The sequence below is a fragment of the Telmatherina bonti genome (assembly GCF_933228915.1).
Source record: "Telmatherina bonti genome assembly, chromosome: 21".
Classification (NCBI taxonomy): domain Eukaryota; kingdom Metazoa; phylum Chordata; class Actinopteri; order Atheriniformes; family Telmatherinidae; genus Telmatherina; species Telmatherina bonti.
Window position 1 is genome coordinate 10,806,568 of NC_136630.1, and position 21,022 is coordinate 10,827,589.

At 38.5% G+C, this 21,022-nt stretch overlaps 2 protein-coding genes across 2 annotated transcripts in view; one reads left to right on the plus strand and one right to left on the minus strand.

Moving 5' to 3' along the window:
• Positions 1 to 342: 342 nt before the first annotated feature.
• The window catches only part of LOC306771868 (neurotrypsin), a gene marked incomplete at both ends in the record, with an annotated part of 47,027 nt that continues 26,347 nt past the window's right edge, over positions 343 to 21,022 (plus strand). Inside the window, 2 exons of the mRNA XM_079261190.1 lie at positions 343 to 441; positions 9,311 to 9,353. Of these exons, the coding sequence (XP_079117316.1) occupies positions 343 to 441; positions 9,311 to 9,353 (142 nt within the window). The remainder of the gene's footprint in view (positions 442 to 9,310; positions 9,354 to 21,022) is intronic.
• On the minus strand, positions 14,124 to 15,815 carry LOC306771283 (nuclear factor 7, ovary-like; the record flags this gene model as incomplete). The annotated part of the gene is made up of 1 exon (XM_079260425.1): positions 14,124 to 15,815. The coding sequence occupies one exon, from the start codon at positions 15,813 to 15,815 to the stop codon at positions 14,124 to 14,126; it is 1,692 nt and encodes a 563-aa protein (XP_079116551.1).

Sequence of the window (21,022 nt, forward strand, 5' to 3'; positions counted from 1 at the left end):
AGCAGAAGTGACATAGGTTGCCTGCAGAAACCAAGGTGTGTGTATGCGTGTGTAAGAGAGAGAGAGAGAGAGAAAGAGAGCAAGAGAGAGAGAGATAGACGGACAAATGGGGAGAGTGGCATAAGGTTTTTGCAGAGCTCAACACAATCAAATCGGCGTGTGTGTGTGTGTGTGTGTGTGTTTTCCATCCCGTTCACACTGCCGCACCCTGTCTTTTCTGCGCGTACAACCTCCCACCTACATCATCACGCACGTTTCTTGCACGGGCGCGCAGAAGATAACGGTTCACCTCGCGGACAGGTTGGACTCAGAGATGGGAGAGGAGAGGCGCTTGTTCCGGCTATGACACCGACACACCGGGCGGGAAGGATGGCTCTCACCAGCCGGGGAATGTTGCACTTGCTCGGCATCGCCTGCCTCTGGCTACCGCTGCTGGCGGAGGTAAGAACTCTGTCCTGTCTCATAAGAAGAATGATAAGCTGATTTTTCCCCCCTTTCTTCTTTTTCAAATTGGCCTGATTTTTCTTGCTTTTTTCCCCCCAGGTCTCGTGACAGTCACGCTTTAATGACCTGCCCCACATTTTGGGATACTAAAACCAAACCCTAATTAGGTCGATATTTACTCTTATAATAAGATTTATAATCATATAGCTGCAAGAATTTAAATCTGTATGTGTCTTAGTTTAAGGTCTGGCTCATGCAAGGTGCTTTCAAGCCTCACAATAAACCCAGAGCTGATTAATCCAGGAGGCATCTCTCCAACAAAGCAGGTGCAGGTCGGGGCGTCACCGGACCCCAATCCGCATCTGAAACCAGTTAATGATGCCATGTTCGCGGCACATTTGCCAATTAAGCAGAGCCTTTATTGATTTACGCGCACAGACACATGCACACGCATAGTCTCGACCCGCCAACTACATCTCCCTCCTCCTCCCTTTACCCTCTAGCTGGATATCATGAGAGGAGCCCCTCGGTGGCTCCTGTGCGCGCGCGGAGTTGTGGGGATGAACCCTGCACGCACGGTTGAAGCTTGCCACAGCGATTTGGTCAAACTTAGACAGGTTGAAACAGCAAACCAGGGGAGCAGGTGGTGTTGTCAGGTGTAGGTCAGAGCATGCTGAGTGACCCCTGAAAGTCATGTTTAGTAATTTAGTGCAACATCTGGTGCGCAAAGCGGTCAGTTCATGAAACAATAATCAATGTAGCCTATTTACTCATTTACATTTAATCTTCTGTGCTTAAGTTGCAACAGAAAGAGTGCGTTGTGTTAATATGTGAGAAGCCATTAGGGTCTGCTGGAAGGAATTAGACCCTTAAAGCAGTCGTGCGTGCAGAAATGCACACTGCTGATGACTTTTCAGCCTCAATAAGTCTTTTAGTCACTCCAGTCTTCTTATTCTGCAGCACTTTCTTTTGTGGCCATTGTCATCCTAAAAAAACTAGCAATGTCCACATGTAAACGAGCCTGTTAAATTAAATCATCAATTTTCTGAAATCTGCAAACTTTTACTTTTGTTTCTGGTCTCCAAGCGGCAGAAGGCAGAAAGCAATGAACAATAGCAAAATGAATGGTGTTTGCCTTCAAATTGCATGATGGGATGCAGAAGCGTAGCACAAAAAGTGAGGAAATGTATTCTTTGTTGACATAAAAGAGATTTTTGGCACTGGAGGCACCTTTAGCTGTGTTTTTTTAGGGTCCGAACTATACAAAGTATAGCCGGAGCCTATTGTTGTTTAAATGTTTATTCTATATTATTCTAAGCACAACACGCTGAATTTTTTAAATTTTTTTTATTTTTTATTCTTCACATGGACGTCCTTTGCTGTAAAGGTGACTGATCAGACTTTCAAATGATGTTTTATACAGCACCAGTTGTATTAAAGGAAAGTAATCAACCAAACACACATTTCTTTACTTTTCAGGAGCTCAGAGACAGTTTTCTCTGAACTTAAATAGCCAACATGCACACTGAAGGCAGACATCCAGTCTTATGCATAAACTGTATTTTATCTTAATCCATTTTATATAACTAGAAGTTAATTTCAGGATGATCTTTGAATGCAGGTAAAAAATGTTTTTGTCAGCTTTTACAGCTGGAATCCTTATTTAATATTATCTTTGACCATCATACAGTTGTTTTTTATATGCAGTTTCTTCTTATAAAATGTGACATAGTAGTTGTTTTAGGGGTTATTTAACCGAGTTAGAGCTGTAAACGTTGTGGCACGAAGTGTAAGAACGAGGCTCTTGTTTTGCAGACACGACCGCATTTCACCCACATGTTTCTGTTTCTGCTTCACTCTACTTGAACAGCTCATGAATGGTTCTAATGAACAAGATAATGTGGTCAGGAACAAAATGTATTTATACATTTTCAATATGAATTCTGTGACTGGTGGAATTGAAAGCTTTTACTAGTGAAGCCTCCTGCAGGTGTTGTAGGCTCATTAAAGGTCATAATATGAACAAAGTTGAGCAATTAGGCCCGTAAGAATGGCTTGCTCTGGCTTTTTATTGCACTTTGTGCTGAACTGAAACTGACAGCTTGGATATGACACTCTGAACGCAATGAAAAGAAAATCAATGTTGCTGCTGTATTAACGATGATGGCATGTCTTTCAGTATTGATGCAGATAGTGATGATTTCCATTCATTCTAACAGAATCAGCAAAAATCCTTGGTCTGCTTGTGCCGTTTCAGAGAGCAATTTTTAAAGTCTGATGTTCTATTGGAAGCAGCAAACCTCCCCAAAACGCAGTCTGTGTGGCATATGTACATGCAGGGATGAAGTGCAAAGAAGGATTTTAAACCTCCCATATCATGGAAAACAGTCATATGTCCCCATAGTCTGTAATGTCTGTATGAGGCCAAAAAATGATGTCATTCTGTCACCTCTCCCAGTTGTTTGCTTCACATTTTTTGCTTAATGTGTGCTTTAATGGGTGAGTTTAACATATTTCCCTTTGTAACCTCACAAAGGGAAACTCATACTCCACCCAGTAATGGCTACTCCACTGCCCTCCAACTAGCCCATATAAAAAAAAACCCTCGATCGGTCACCAGTGAAAGCCGCATCGTCTTCCTGAGATGGGCGCGGAGTTGATGTGGACCGGCAGTCATGAACATTTAAAACAGGGATCCTCAGTCCTGGTCCTCGAGGGCCTCACTAGTTTTATAATTAAGTAACCCAGCTGGAAAACGTCTGTCTCAGACTTAGACAAGCTCTGCACATGTCTGCTAAATACACGTTGATTTGAATCACGTGTGTTGCAGCTGGGAAAAACCTGCAGCTTATCAGGCCTCAGGGACCAGGATTGAGGATCACTGATTTAAAGGTTCAGACACAGAAACCTGAACTCAGTAAAGGCACTTTAGGAATGGCTGAAATTAAGGACGAAGGCTAAACTAGCGGTAATACTATTTTAAAACAATGTTGCTAGAGCTCTGACATCCAGATGAAATTGTTGAAAAAATATATATTATGGGACCTTTAAGGCATTGGCTACTTTCAAGTCTGTAGGTGCAACATAAATGCAGCCTGACAAAAAAATGTAACTTTAAAGCCCCTCAAAAAAAAGGTATCTATAAAAGAGCGATCTCAAGGTGTGTCAATGTAAATGGTCACAAACACACAGTTGTTGCTTATAAGTTGTACAGACCAGTCTGGAGGATTTATAATTAAGTTGGAGCTACGGGTATTCATGCACCTGCACTGACCATATGGGGAGTAATGCTTCACCATCTGGGGACTGGAGCTTCAGCTATTTGGAAGTTTTCATATACTATTGTGACTTTTAATAGACTAAAAAGCAATTTGACAAACTTTTTCTTTATCTTATTGATTGTATCTAAACTTTACATTCACACAGCCTTTGGCTACAAAAACTGCCACTTTAAAATGTGCTGCAATTTTAATGGAAGACAGTACTGGACCATTGGCAAGGCTGTGATGGTACACAAAATTAAAATAATCACCAGGAGGTCCACTACAAACTGGCTATGACTCACAAACGTGATGGAAAACTGTAGCTTTGCCATACTGTTCATTTGCATTTGCTAATTCATGCTGTTTGTTTCAAACACAACAGGTAATCAATCACACAATGATCAACACTAAACGATCAGAGAATACTCATCATGATAATTATTTACACTAGTTCCAGGATGTTTTTCTCTCAGATGTTTATACATGGGATTCGTGCTGCAGTTTAGGCCATTTCTAGTTTTGTAAAAGATGTAGAGGATTTTCTCCAAACTTCTTCTTATCAACATTTATTTACTTGCAAATGGTTGCTGTTATGATTGTGCGTGGATGTCAATGATGCATCAACATTTCTCGTACAAGATGTTTTGGCACTAAAAACATCCAAAAATATGTTGAAGAGCAATGACAAAATAAAGAAAATAGATCAAACATGTCCTCCAAGTGGACACCATTATTAAGAATAGAGATGATTACAAGAAAATGCAGAAAAATTCATGGAGGTGCAAAGAAGTGATGAAAAGGAGTTACACCTTTTTAATGAGTTAATTATAAAACAAAACAAACATTAGATTAATCTTTTGGTTTGAGCCTTGCTGCTCTGATGAAACAGTCCCCCCACAAAAAGGCTGGTTCACAATCAAGTCTGATAAATGTGAAGCACAGTTTCTGTGTGACAAGGATTCAATAACTGCATGATTAGTTTTTTGTGCTTATATTGAACTTTTTCCACTTCAAAACCAACAGAAGCAAAAAAAAAAAAACAAAAAACAAAAAACGGCATTTCCCATCTACACAATAAAAAATGGCTTGCACTGGAGCCAAAACAAATGGTGCATATCAATGGGAAAATTCAATCTGCAGCAGAACTGAAAATACAAATATGCCAGAACCATCCCAAACCCTCAACCATTCCTGATGACAGGATAAGATCCTAATCGGTCTCAATGTGAGCAACAATAGAAAAGAAGAAAGGCAACGTCAGCCGTTTCATTAAGCCGGGCTTCTACTCCGAGGATTTTTCTATAATTATTGTATATTACAACAAGCAGAGTGAAGGGAATTACTGCACCACAGAGTTTCACAGTTTAAACACTAAATTGCTTCATTAGGGGAGGGAAGTTTCTCCCTCTTATTGACACAGGTAATCTCCGTAACCAAATATTTAAACGATAATCCTGACTCATAAAAGTGAGCGATAATAAGCACTGGAGAAGCCCTGCAGATTCTCCAGATTCTCTGCTCAAAACAGACTTTAGATTCACCTGAAACCATGAATTTCCTCAGCTCTAATGGTCTTGCTTTATTTCTGGGTACAGTATCTCCTTCCCTGTGGCATGTGTGTGTTTGTGTGTGTGTGTGTGTAGCTATGCAGTGGACGCAGCTGTGAGAGCGTCTCAGCAGATTACCACTGTAATCAAACCGTGTGATTGACATGAATGAAGATATCAGCACCCATGTTCATGAGTGCAGGTCACCTGTTCCTGCTCTAACATCATTAGACTGTGCGGCTCCCCTGGGAGGTTGTGTACATGTCAGTGTTGTACTGTATGCGTGTATATCTGTGTGTTTGTGTAGTGGGTTGCTGGGTTGAGTCATCTCTCCTCCATGACACGAAGCATTAAATTTGTGAGAGCAGTATGAGTTGAAACGTGCCTATTTCATCAAAATTTGATGGCAGTTACACAACGCTTTTAAGAAAAGCAGAGTAGAAAAGGGAAACAATATCTGAAGATCGCACAAGGAGACCAGGCTTAAGTAGCAGGTCAATGTCACAGCGCTCCGTTCTATGTAATAATGGTGTCACAGAAAAAACGTATGAACAAAAATAAAGGAATAAATGTGGAATTCTAAAGAAAAATGACAAAACATGAAAGGTAAGTCTTTAAAAATGACCACAAGCAATGCCAAGTTTAAAGATGTCTAAATGTCAGATGGCCATAACACTCCCCGTTACAACGAAGAAGCGTTAAAATGACCTTACAGATGGTGGATGGGGGGCTGGTGCAACAAGCCACCAGAATAATTCTAGATCCTTAACACACTGATTTGTAAATTAATAAAAATTAATTTAAAAAAAAACAACAAAAAAACAAAAACCAAAGCAATGCCACATTACCTACAGACATGTACAGAGACATTTACCATTGTATTTAATTTTATTTTATTTGATTAAGTTTATTTATTTTATATATTCAAATATTTGTAAAATAAAATATTGTCATATTTATTTAATAGACATATTCTCTAAAAATGAACATGTATCATTTTCTTGTCCTTCTTATCACTGAGGTGAACTTAGTAAACTTAGTAAATATGTATATATGAAATTTTGTACTCTATATTATGAGTGAGTGAGTGATATGAATACTAGAAAACAGCTTTTAAATGGGTGTACACTGTAGTGGAAATGATGCATCAAAGGGTTAAATTAAAGTAGATTAATGTTTTCTCTGTTTCATTTTAACAATTTAAAGTATGTTTATGCACTAAATCTAAAGTATTTGTCTGGAAAAGATAATTATTTAGCTTTAAATACTCGCTTCTACAACAATGATCCTAAAGTAGGAGGCTGCTTCCTGCAGCACGGTATGACGCTGAATGGTTCTGACAATGTGTTGATTCATGTTGGTTTGTGTCATTGAGACTGTGATCAGTGATTGCATGAGGCAGAATTAGACATGTGGAGGTTAAATTAGATCTCCCGTGCTTTGAAGTATGACACCATGTCCAGAAATATGTTTCTTGTAACACTTACTTGGTATTTCTCCTCATGAGCCATGTGTAGATGGTTTATCGATAGACATTCTCGAAGCTGTGTTTTTTATACCACACACAATAGGAGATTGTTTTTGCTAAATCTGTTCTCACTAATAGATATACTCTAAAATATGGGAGGAATTCCTGAACTTGCTGAAAGGGAACAGTTAGGTTTTTTCAACATAACTCATGTTTGACTGTGAGGGTGTGTTCAGCAAACTTTGTCTTTCTCAAACACGTTTTATCGGTTGGGTCAGCTCTGAGAAATTCAACCTCCTCGTTACATCTTTAAACGGGTTAAACAGGACTATGATGTGCGACAAAACTGCATCAGTCTGAGTTAAAAGCAAATGAAGATTAGTCTGTGATAAAGTGAATTAATTTAAGAAGTATCATGTAGCTACTTTTTCATTTGGTCATAAAAAACTGGCTGAACTAACAAATTCTTGTGCTGTTATTTGAGTTTGACAAGTGTGCTGCTACATTTCCAGTCAAGCAGCTCTTGTTTGTGAAAATGCCCCTTTACTCTCCTCCAGTTTGACGTGACAAGTAGGCAGGAAATGGAATTTTAAAGAACAGACTTTGTATGCATGTGAGGCTGATTTAAGACATCTGTATTTCAGTTTTTTATGGATTCTTACTGAATTTTAAGTAAGCTTCATTAAAGCATTCCCACTATGTGCAAATATAAAAAGTATTTTATGTATTTCCTCATTTCTATATTTACAACCGACACACATCTTTCCTGAATTCACAACACCTCTTCCTTAGTGTGTAAGGGAGAGGTGTGCAAACCACCAACAGCTACACCAATGGCAGATTACAGGGTGGCGTTTGTACTGTGAAAGCTACTGAACATGATGCGACATGGTTTGCATGGTTTTGTTGGAGCTTTTTAAAACGATTCCAAATTTACAGAAACTTTTGAAACCAAATTGTACCATTTCCATGTGTACATGGCCTTATTAGAAATGCCTCTGTATATTTATAACGGTTCACAAAAAATGTGACTGTCATGGTTCTGGGTTTTGGTTTGCGTCTTTGTAGACTATCTATCTATCTATCTATCTATCTATCTATCTATCTATCTATCTATCTATCTATTTATACAACTTGATTTCAGTTACTTGTTGCTGAATCGTCCGTTGTGTTTCCACGTTTTCTGCATTTTGTTTTATTATTGTTGATTAAACCTTGGATTCCTGCATGCACACCGCTTTCCTGCAGTTGGGTCTGCATTCTCCACATCTTAACACTCTACTGACTGTAACTGTGAAACACAATCAAAGTTCTCATACTAGTCACATGTTATAGTTTTTTGACATAAAAATTCAGCTTCCACAGTGAAATTTCTACCTTTTGCATTTTGGACGTGTAGCTATTACATATTCTGATGTGACACTGATAATGGAAATGATTACTGAAGCATGAAGAAACAGCTCTGTGTAAAGAGAAGCTCCATCTACATGAACCTCTGGAATTTTCATACAAATACAACATTATGAGTTGTTTTCTAATGGACAGTTGTCACGTTATTTACTAAATGTAACTCAAAATGAATAAACGGTTGTACATGTCAGCCTACAACGCTGTGCGTAAGTGTGCCATCTGACCCCTATTCCTCCCTCCTTTATGACAATTTTATTTTTAATTTATGACCATTTCTTTGATGTAGAACTCATATGAGTCATACTTCTCTCCTGCTGATTCTACATGTGGATACAGGATGCATGTTGCTGCATCTCCCACACTGTCTGTAAATGTGACAAACGTGCACACCAGGTTAACACAGTTTATGGTTAAGAATCAGTGAACATACTGGAACCTGAAGCTGCACTTTTACTTTTAGGGCCTTGGTGCTTTCTTTTGTGTCTTACTAATACCAGCAGTCAAACTTAACTTTTTTTTCTTTTTAATCTAAGGACAAGATTCTGTTTGATGTTTGTTGTAACATTTTAATACCCCACTGTTTTCCACCAGGGGCTTTGCCTGTTTGGTCTTCAGAATTGTTGAAACAGGTGGCTGGGGGTCCTGCACTGCAGCCGTATGGCTGTAGTGTGGACCGCAGCTTGCCATGATCTTGGCTGCTCCTGTAGTGATGCCATCCATGGCAGAGGCTGGGCTTGTTCCTGATGTGAATGGATCCCCAATATATTGTTTCCTCACAGCGATTTCAAGACAGATGTTTGTTTCTATTTAAAATTTCATGTCTATATTCAGTTAAGAGACAGTGACTAAGGATAGGAATTCATGTCTGTTCAGAACAGAAATGGTGGAGTGGTGGGGGGTGCTTTCATGGCATGTGTAAAGGATATTACTATGTAATACTTTGGTGTGTGAAGGCTTTGTTATTTTTTTTGTAATTGTTATTATTTTATAAAGCAGTGTGTTTTGCTGGTTGCATGAAAAGTGCTTTATAAATAAAGTTTAATGTGATTTAATACAAATAAGCATTAGAAAGCTTGTTTTATTGGGATTTATCTGTTTTATCCAAGTAAAACCGTAGTTAAATAGTCAAATTCAGGTCATCTATTTTACTTTTTGCATCTTTTCTCTTCTGTCTGAAGGTGGTGGCTGAGGACAGCTACTTAAATGAAGTGCAGAATTCAGGTAGGAGGGATGTTTCGTTTACTTTTTTCCTTCATCCATCCATGCATCCTTTCCTCCTACACCAAATCTCCCTTCTGGTCTTTTTGTTTCCCCTCAGTTTAACCCACATACTGACTCAAACACTCATAAATCCCCTCTCCTTCTGCCTGTTCTTATCCTCTCACTTCAACTCTCAATCCTCCTCTCCCCTCCTGTTTTCTCAATCTGCACCCTTCTGCTTTTCATTTCCCTCCTCATTTTTTCTCTCCTTCCTATACATCCCTGAGATGAGTGGAGGCCATGATGATGGTGATGATGATGGGGGTGGGGTGAGAAACTCCTCCCACTCTGGTTCGCTCCCAGCATTGAAATATCCCCGCTTCAACACCCGCACATGCGTTGACAAATGAATGAAAATTTAGGTGCAATGCCGTAAAAAACACACCATCCATCAATGGCACCAGCTCGTCTTATCATGTGAAAATCAACTCAAAGCTTTTCAGCACATCTGAGACCCTGAAAACATGGAAATAGAGTAAATAAAAATGTCCTTGTTTACCAAAAAAAACCATACGAAAAAAACCCCCCAACTATGCCTAATCAGGTTAAATTACGAAAATAATATTCAGCCTTCTCTTATTATTATCATAATGTGTTTTGTGAAGAATATACTGTTACAACCTCCCTACCCCCCAAACCCCATCATACAGCCATCCTGTGAGTGTAAACCGTGTCAAATACTCATTGTGGCTGGGAAATGGATTATAGGAGCAGGGAGGCTGAGCGTTCCCATGGCGATGGGCAGAGTGTGGTTGTCGTGGCAATGAGGAGGGTGTGAGCGCTGCGGGTGTTGAGATGAATTAAAAAGCCTGAGTGAGACATACAGGCTGAGAGAGGAAGTAAAATGCAGTAGTAGTGGGGAGAAAAAGGGAATCTGGAGATGAGACATGCATAGTGGTGATGAAATAGAAAGAGAAATGGAAAGAAAGAAGGTACACAGTGATAATGCTGCTCTTTGGATTATGTAATACTTGTTTTTACTTTAATAAAAAAAATAATCAAGATGAATATAAAAGTATTATTACATTACAGAACAATATACTTGCACAGCCATTTAATATTTTAGTTACAATCAAACATCAACACATTATACACAGAATAAATATTCTACATGGTTTAGATGATATAAATAAAGCATTATTGTCTAGAATTACATAAATATTAACATGCCTTTATGTTTGTTTCATATATCAGAACAACTGATCAAATAAAACTTCGAAAGGAACAATTTCCTGTTCTTCTTACATCAAAGAATCATGTTTTGCAAAAATAAATGGCTTTCTTCTGTTCTCTGCATAATCCGAGTAGATCTACTGAGTCCAGCTCTGATTTGTTTCTTCTCTTATCCCACTGACATGTCAAGATGACTTGTGTGAAAAATGAGTTCCTGCAGCTACAAGCCACAAACCGACATCCCAGAAACCCTTCAGCTTGACATTTCATCGCTTTGTTTTAGCTACCTGCCGGTCAGAGTCCTGAAATGACCATCCTGCCATTATAAAACAGCAATAGCATGAAGCTGAAGCAAGTACAGAAAATAGTTTATAATAGTTAATCAATCATTTAATACAAAAAATGTGATGCAGATCAAACACAGATGGAAACAATTCCTGGCTTCACTCTCTCAGATGAGAGAATTTGCATTTGTTACCTCATTAACAAAGATATTAGTAATAAATACAACCTTGTTGTATAAACTGAATAATTTGACACAACTTTATCACTTATTTAGCTTGAGTTTAGCTAGTTAATATTTAACGCTTTGTTAACACGACCATTTACGCTCTCTTAATGATGAATAATGAATGGAGGCGACAATGTTTGCAAACACTGGTATCATTCCGTCATTTTTCTGTGAAAGTCTCAGGGTTTATGTTAGACACCTTATTTAAATTCAGAGGGATATTGTAGTGCGAAGCAAAGGTTTGGAGTCACCCCTCATTTCTTCATTTATACTCAGGAAAATAGGAAGTAAATGCAGAAAAGGCAACGCAGTTGTTGCAGTTCTAACAAGCTTTAACACAGTCAGAGCCCGATGACTTTTCTTGATGTTGCAGTTTCATCTGTTCCTGGTGTCAAAGATAAATTTCATTTGCTACTAGTCTGAAATAAATGTTTAATGAATCTACATGCCCATCTTAGCTTTGTAATTGTGCCGGTGGAGGGGGCACTGAGTAAAATATATATTCATTTGTCATGTTGCGCCCACGAGACGTCTCGTATCGACGGGTTAAGAATGGCTTCTTGGCAGCCACCCTTACGTGGAGACCATTTCTCACAAAGCTTCAGTGAACAATATACAGATCAGCTGAAGGTCTAAATTGGTGTTGCCTACTCTGGTCTTGAGAGCATCAGTCCTACAAGTGTTTCCCTGCGGAAACACACCTGACACACTCCAGACTTAATTAGCAGACTTAGACAAACATTTCACATCAAACTCTGCACACGTCTGGTAGTTACATAATGATTTGAGTCAGGTGTGTTGCTGCAGGGAAACACCCAACACTTAGTCACTACTGGCTAGTTAGATGCATCTTTTTAGTCCTCCGTATGGTCTTCACTGGATTTCTTTTTTTCCCACTTATTTATGTAGAATACCACTCTCAGATGCTAATCAGCTATAGATTGTTTTTAGGTCCATCGCTTCTTTTGTCCCATATTCTCAACTGCATGTAGGCAACACAGCACACTATGCAGACAAATGCCCAAAATTTCCACTAACAAGTCTTTATACTTTTTAAGTTAAAATGCTATTTACTTTCTAAAATTTTTCATAGATGCAACTAAAAAAATGAGAAAAAAATTATATGTTTTTGTGAATGAACGCTAGTAACAAAGTACCTAGTAACTGGTGTAAAACTAGTTCTATATAATGGGTGTGAAGTAGCTTATCCCTTGTGTTAGGTGCCTTTTGTCCATCCATCCATCCATCCATCTGCTTAACTGCTTAGTTCATTTAAGAGTTGCATAGAAGCTGGAGCCTATCCCAGCAATCACTGGGCGAGAGGCAGGGTACACCCTGGACAGGTTGCCACTTGTGTCTTTTGTACTTTAGTGATTCATAAATCAGTTTTGAAACACATTCCTCTGGAAAAGGTCAGATACAAGGACTGGAGATCAAATGAGTTAAAAAAAATAATGTCTAAAAAACTTTGGACAGGTCTGCAAAACTTTTGCTTAAGACTGTTTTAACTGATTAAAGGAAAGTTTGACTCCCGAAAACAAAATACGAAGAAATGAGGGGTGCCTCGAGACTTTGTCACAGTATTATGTTGACTTTTAGTTGTCGATGCTTGTAAACAGTATTTCAAATGACATTTCTTCAATTTAACTACTGAGCAAAGGTACTTCTGAAGTATAGAAAGTTGAGTATCGACACTTGAAATGGAGAAATTTTTTGTTCAAGACAAACAATAACAAAAAATCTATTTTATGTTTTGTGCAAAGTGCCTTTTGTTTTGATGACACTTGAACTTTTTCTTTGATTTTCCCAAGTCAGAAACATAGTCTCCAGTAGCCACCGAATGCAGCAGCCGAATTTTTAGGAAGTCAGACAGAAAACCCCTCTGTTGTCACGGTGGTGGTGGAGGTGAGCATCCAAATGCAGAAACGGGAGCTATAGATGCAGGGAAGGAGGCGTTTTTAATCCCCAAAAACAAAAACTGATGGTATGCAGTAAGAGTGGGAAAATTGAATTGAAAAATTGAATATCGTGATTTTTTGCTTCACAATTTTAAAATAGATATTTTTTTTTTGTTAAATAATAGATTTTTTTTTTCAAATAAATAAAAATAATTTGCTATAGAATTTATGTCATTTTAATGTTTTTATTGATCTTTTTACTTGTCTTCTTGGGCATTATAGCAGCAAAATGATGGTCCGGCTACTGTGTTGTTTTTTTTCCAAATTGAAATCAAGAAAAATGAGGTGGAAAAAAAAAAAGTTTTGTACATTTTTTTTGTTTTTAATCTTCAAAAATCAACAATATTGAAGAATTGTGAGAATCGCGATTCAAACCGAATTGGCACCCAAAAAAATAGTAATCGATTAAAATTGGGACAAATGCATATCGTCACAGCCCTGGTACGCAGACACAGGAGGACAGGACTAAACACAGGCACACACAAACAATGGACCAGCAACTGGGAACAGAAACCAAAGAGTATAAATACTGAAACAGAACAAGACACTGGTGAAATGGATAAAACTAATGAGATGAGGTGAATCTAATGAACAGGAACAAAGGCTAAACCAGAAACAAGACACAAGTAAACTAAACAGAGAAGACTGCAACAGAAACAGAAAATGAGAACTAGGATACCAAACACACATCATGACTTCTGTAGATTATAAAAATAAAACATGGTCCATTGATTGTGTCACAGGAGTATGTTATAAAACATAAACACATCCACACCTCCACACAACCCTTTAGGGAAGCTGCTCCATCAACAGAGTTTATGTAAAAGTCCAAGAGACCACATGCATGTGTGTTTGTGCTTTTTTAATGTTATTTTTACGGAAAGCTGTGCTTTTTAAGTTCCCATAGCCGCATTCTGTCATTGGCTGGTGGGTACACATTTTCTGGCCAAATGCTGGAAGTAAAAAGCAGCAAAATGAGAAAAGAGAACGACCATCAGAGGGTTTAACAGACAGGCGTTACTTCAGTGTGAGACCAGATGCTCAATAAATTCTTTCCAACTTTTCCATCAGAATATTTGAATCATCTGCTCACTCTGTACGACAAGCAGGAACAATTATCATTGGATCCAAGTTTGAACCATATTCATTATCACAGGGATTGAAGTACGGATAGAGCTCCTCAGTGAAGAAACACTCAGTAAAGCAGTAAATCTGTACGGCACTGACCACATCCCAGAAAGAAATCTTGCCTTCATCATAATCCACAAACACCCCAACTTTCTCTACTTTCCCCACATGCACAGGTACGTCTGGAGAACAGAAGGTTTCAAACTTGTCCTCCAGGAACCAGATAGCCCAAAGCCCACAATGAGAAGTCCGCACAATCGCCCCCCTCCTCTGGAGGGACGCCGTGGCCACGCCCAGACACCACTCTGTCTTTTCACCCACATAAACCTCAAAGTAAAACTTGCGGAACGAGAAGCCTCTCTGTCCCACAACGGCGAGATGTTCGGTGAACGTGTTGGGTTTCAGGATCTGGTTGTTCACCCACAATCCGGCTCCCATGTTGTATTTCACTTGTTTCCCGTTGGCAGATAAACTGAGCAGGGGGTGAGCTGTGTCGGGATCAAGCACGATATTCACCTCAAACTGCTGCATGTATCTGAGCGCAGTATCGTTTGACACCTCCGTGCTGTCGGAGAACTTATTTATCTCCGTGTTTATTTCATTCAGTAACATGTGCAGCTGAGAAAATGATCTTGTCAAAGATTTCCGCATCTGTTGTATCTCCAGGTTGGTAAAACTGAACGTGGACAGGTCCATTGTGTGTGGCAAGAGACGTGGGTTTGGGTAACTCTGGAGAAAGTGAAGCTGGTTTTTCATCCCCTTTAGCTCATTTATCTTTGCAGCAGCCACCTGCAGATCAGAAATCTCTCGCTTTATGTTGCTGATGTGCCTCTCTGCTTGTTCCTCTGAGGTTTTTTGCTTCTCTTTAGCCACCTTGATGAGCATCTCCCGACTCTTCTTGAGCTCAAACTCCAGTGCTATTAAGTCTTGAATGCTGTTTTCTATCTCTTCTTCTGCTTCTTTTGTGCTTTCAGTCACAGACTGACTCATGCTTTGCACTATCTGGAACCTTTCCTGGATCATTCGCTGCACCTTGCCCTCATCTTTCCCTAGCTGGTCCTTCAGTGTGTCGTACGCCTGCTGCACAGGAACCACATCATGTGTTATGTTGTGTGATCTGATGCAGACTGTGCACAGCACAGACTTGTCGTCTCTGCAGAAGAGCTCCAGGAACCTGTTATGCTTTTTGCAGACCCTGTCTTTTAAGCTTGCCCTCGGTTCAACCAGAGTGTGTCTCTTCAGTCCAAATGCTTGGCAGTGATGCTCTAGATGAACATCGCAGAATGAACCCAGACACTCCAAGCAGGATTTGACGGCCTCTGTGATACCGTCAGTGCAGATGTCACATAAAACCCCACTGCCAGAGCAGGTCGGCTGTTGATTTGTACTATTGATGTCAACATTTGTCACATGAAGTAAACTGAAGTGTGATGCCAGCTCTGAAATGAAAGTATTGACCTTAAGATCAGGTCTAATATGAAAACATTCCTTACAGATGGGACACTGGGTGACTCTTTCAATGTCCCAGTAGTAAGAGATGCAGGACATGCAGAAATTGTGTCCACATGGAGTGGAAACTGGTCGCTTGAACACTTCCAGACAAATGGGGCAAAGAAGCTGCTCCTCGGATACCAGGCTGCTGCTGGACGCCATTTCTAAAGACAAACAAACAAAAAGAAATTACATCTAGAGCTAGTATTTGAAAAAATGAAACCATAAAGTTGATTTATTTGTTGCTCTGGAGCTTTATGAGAATCACTCTGGTTCAGACATTTAAAACTAAATGGTCTAAACATCAAGGGCTGGGCTATATATGAAAAGAAAATCCATATATTTCTTATGGATCCTTTGCAATTATGTGAACAAAGGCTGCATCACTTTTGCACATGAGCACTGTAGTTGGTTGTAGAGCATGCATAAAAGCATAGCTTACTCTAACTTGAATGCATATTTTATTTTCCTAAAACAACCCACTGCTGTGAAGCTTCATATTATAATAAAGGAAAATATAAAGTGTCAGTTCATCTCCATTCACATTTGCCAAAGATCAAATGGCTTAAAATAATGGGTGACTGGCATTATGTGAGACAGAAGCTGCTCAGAAAGAAAGACACACAGTCATGGGACTTCCATTTCCTACAACCTCCCTGAAGCAGATAATACTGTGGTGGAGGACCATGATGCTCCAGAGCTGCGTTAGTTCAGGAGCTCCTCAGGCTGAAGCAATGCCAGCATAAAAAAACAAAGTGGTTTCTGTCTGATAAGTTCAGGGGGCGAAAAGCTTTATTTTCAACTTCTCAACGCTGTAAAAGAGATTTATCAGGATCTATATGTGACGTGTTGCCACTCTTCCGGCTCTGATCTAAAATAATTTTTAAAAATAAATAAATGCGTTACGTGAAAAAAATGTTCTCAGAAACTGTAAAATTGCAACATTCAAAAAATGGTGAAAACAATCCAAAACTTCACTAAAAAATAAACAATTATTTGCTGATGCATTTTTTCACTATATTGATTCACCGATATTTTCTTTTTATTCTTTGCCAAAATAATTCACAAGTGAAGAGGCATCTCTTGTCCGGAACCATCTTAAAGTCACCTCACAGGCTGGACACTCCTGCATCAATCCACAATGTACTTTACATGAGGATAGATTTCTCTTCATTTTCAGCTTGCTAGCAAACTGCTGAAGATTTTCTGACAATTTTCACAGGTGTTTGCAGCTTTTGTAAACACGCGTCACTATAAATAAAGCTCCAGATCCAGCTGAGGATAAACAACCCAAAGAGCTTGTTGCTGCCATGACTTCCTCTTTTTGATCTGGTGTTTAGATAATGCTGCAGTTTTGATTTCTTATCTACATTTTTGTGTGTGTATATTTACATGTATGTGTGTGTGTCTGTTTATATAAGTGTGTGAACTTTTAAAGATATGGCCTACAAATCAGCCAATATCTGATCAATTCTATTGGGTTTTGATCAGCTATATTTATCCCTTTGCCAAATTTAGCCAGGTTTTTATGTCACTCATAGGAAAAAACATGATCTCATTCCCTACTCCTTTAACCAACGTAACTCAAGATATAAAAAAAAAGAAAAAGAAACAAAAGATTTTTTGCCTGTGATCAGCTGTTGCTAGAAATCTTGCTCGACCAGATTCCTCCTTGTTCTCTCATTGATCTAGAAAATGTCCCGTTCATAACGGGACATTTACACTTGAAGATCCATAATGGTAAATCCTGTAATCCTTCTAATTCCTTGAACATTTATTTTCCAAACTTCAACATTTCCACCGTGATCTCCTTTTCTTTGCTTTTCACAGCTCTTTGCAAGCCAGAAATATGATGAGAACATAACTACATTAAACTACCAGTATCATTTTACTAAAGGCTTACATAAAACTGCTTATGATTACAGTTAATGATTTTCTAATGGGGCCATTTCCTTTACATTTTCACACAGTTTTTTTTTCCTTCCAAAGACTGGTTTTAGTCAGTTTTTAATTTGCAGTTTAATAGTTTATACATTTTGTTCCTTTAAATATGTCAAATTATAAATTAAATTCTTGAAAAGAAATATTAATAATTAATATATTAATAATATTAATATGTCTACAATTAGCCACAAAACCCATGGTTTAAATGTAACTAAATATATTTGGCTTTTTAAGTATTTTCATGTATATCAGTTTAAAGTTAAATGATATATTTTACCAATTCCCTTTTATTTACTTTTGTATAATTTAAGAATTTTATATGGCCTTTAAATAAACCCCTAATAAATAAACCCCTAATATTTATGGGTTTTTTTTTTCATAAAGAACCATTATTTTATTAAAAAAAAAAAAAAATAGCTGCATGTGTAACAGTAAAACACATGACAAACAAATCATTTAAGTAGCTCTCGATGCAGTCATGCATCAGTATTAAGCAATACTTTGGCAAATGGTTGCCAGATCATGTGGACAAAGATCCACCATTGTCACACACTTTGTTACCACCAACTGCTAACAGGAAACACACAAACCTGGCATCTTACACAAACCTCCCGAGTTAATGTTTACATGTTTGACTGCAGGAGGGTGAAAAAGAAAGCCAGAAGATTAGGATACTTATACAAACACCCTCAAGTTTGGCTTTAGTTTCATGCAGCCAAAAACTCTGATGTTGTTTTTCCCTTTTGTCCACATTTCCTTAAACGCTAAAGTTCAAAGTTCCTTCTTGAAAAAAAAAAAAAATGCTGTAGAAGCAGGAATTCTTTTGTCTCAGTAACAATTTGTCTGCTTCAGATGACATATCAGTTCACCAACAGGATCGTGCAGTTGCATTGTGAGAGCAATAAAACAATGTACTTATCCCAGTGCAACTAGCAGCCTCTCTAATCAGAGCAAGTTTAAACCACAGCTCCAGACAACCTGGACTTCTTTTGGTTATGATTCACTGGGTGAGTTTTACTCAGTTATTCCTACTTACGTGCTTCTGTGGGTTGAGGTGGAGAGCAGAGAAAAATGAGGACAGACGTTTAGCCGTTTCCCAGGAAGGCAATTTACTTTCAGTATGCTCCTGTGTCATGACTCTTAAAGACACAGTCACCCGTTTTGTGCATAGTCAGGAGCTTACTCATGCTCGGATTCCACATAGTGAAAGCTGCTCTTAGATTCGGTATGAACAAAGTCTCAGAGTGCTCTTTATTATTTATACTTTGATGATAGAGTGCTGTTTTAGATCAGGAATTTCCTCACACACTCTTGTGGGTTAACTGCTGTCTTATCTCTTATCTTCCTCTAAACCAGACCCAGTGTGTCTGCATTTGTGGCTCTGTGTTGGTCACACTGAAGCAAAATCTTTCAATATGTATGTGTGTGTGAGAGAGTGTGAGCTCAGCACAAGGTTTTGCAGTGAGTAGATAATGTTTCCGGATAGCCGAGCTGTGTGTGTTGCAGAGATAAGGCTGTTGCTCTGTTGCTAAAACACCTCCACCATTAATCATAGGCTTGTAGCAGCTTGCCCTCGAAAAGCACCAGAAGCTCCAGAGTGGAAGAAGTTATGTAGTAAAACACCACGAAAAGAAGAAAATACGTCTGAGCGATGGGGGATTCTTCAGACCTTATAATTTCATAAGAAATAAAAAAAATGAAGGCAGATTAAAGGGAAAATATAATAAAATCTAGACGTCACCTCTCATTTCTTCATATACTAACAGGAACATGAGAAATTGGTGCAGCAATTTCTTCAAAATGAGAAAATATAAATGAAAATACAGTATATAAAGAGAGCTCATACAGTTCTACCATTTTTAAAATTTAATGTTAAGTATGATCTAGTACAGTCTGAGCCGCCTTAGACAGCCTTTGCCACTCCTTTAGGTAATCTTCAGGAATAGCAGTATGGGCTTCTAGACAGGTCATTTCTAAGCTTTTCTTAGAAATGACCTGTCTTTATCAACTTTGTTGTTGATAAAGATGATCCCTGACTTTGTCAGTAATGTTGAGGTCTGTATTGAGCAGAAAGAACAATATTGAGATCCTGTTTTTTCTATATTTTTACTGTGAATGCCCATTGGATGTCAAAGTTTTCCAAAGTTTGGCAACTGTGCAGAAATAACAGTTCAATATTAATTTTTCTTTGGGTGGAGCTTCCCAGCTCATTCTTTTGCTGGTTTGGCAGAGTTTCACAACAGTCATGTACACATAGCTCTGTGCTACTTATGAAGTACTAAGTCTTACATAAATTCATAGTGGAACTTTACTTTTATTGAAGCTGCTTCCATTCACAAAGTGTCAAGTTAGATGATTGCTACCAGCTTCAAACAGCAACGTCTGTTTGTTACTATCTAAAACTGCATAGTTAGTATCCATAGTTAGTGAAGTAACCTTGTCAACTCATTACTTCTATTTTGTCATTTTGCCACTTTATCCATTCAAATATCAAACTAGTAGCCTCATTCAGGAGCTTTGTGTGGCTTTTTTCACTTTTAAACCTTTTCAGTCATTCAGGTTTTTCTCAATTTTTCCAATTCCGTCTTGTGATTGGAGAGATTCAGAGGCTTCTGGCTGGTGCTCTTGATCAATTGCATCCAGCTGTGTGCTCCACAGACTGCAAGTTGTAGTCTAAAAGGAGGCTAAATGTAACATTTTACTGTTCCAAATTCCAACAATTTTACTGTTATAATGTTATTATTCAATTAAATCGCAATAATTTGCTAAAAAAAAATTATTCTGAATATGTTTGTGAAAACAAACAGAAAGGGGCAGAATTCTTTTCCTGCCTTTAACTTACTGTGAACATTAAAGGGTTAAAAACAGTTTTTGACTACATTAAATCTGATTTGTCAGTGTTGTGCCACGTGGTCCTCTCTGCCAACGTCTGTGTTGAAGTGTGCAAATCCTCATGCAAAAGCATTCAAACCATCTGATGTAACATCTAATGAGCTGTTAACTAAAAAGTTTCACTCCAACTTTGTAGGTTACATGTTAAAGATAGACATACTGAAGCTGCTGATGTTGCACACTTAGGTGTTACATGCCCAGCAGGTAAATTTAGGCATAGAAGAGGGGTGTGTTTACGCCTAGAACAGAGGTGGGTTTATGCATTTAGCTCTCTGGGATGGCAAAATTCCTGTGGCAAATAAAAAAAAACCCCACATTTGTGAGACTTCAGCCTTGTGGACAGTTTTGTTGCGAACAAAGCGCCCAGATGGAAAAACTTGACAGTCTTCAAAAGAAAAGCTTTCGGGGATGTTAACAACACCAACACACACGTTTTAACTTGAAAAAGCGCAATTTCCAGGTGATGACCCATTTAAAAGTGCTTTTTGCTTAGTAGGCTTATCTGCAGATACAAGACTGGACCATCCCTTTGA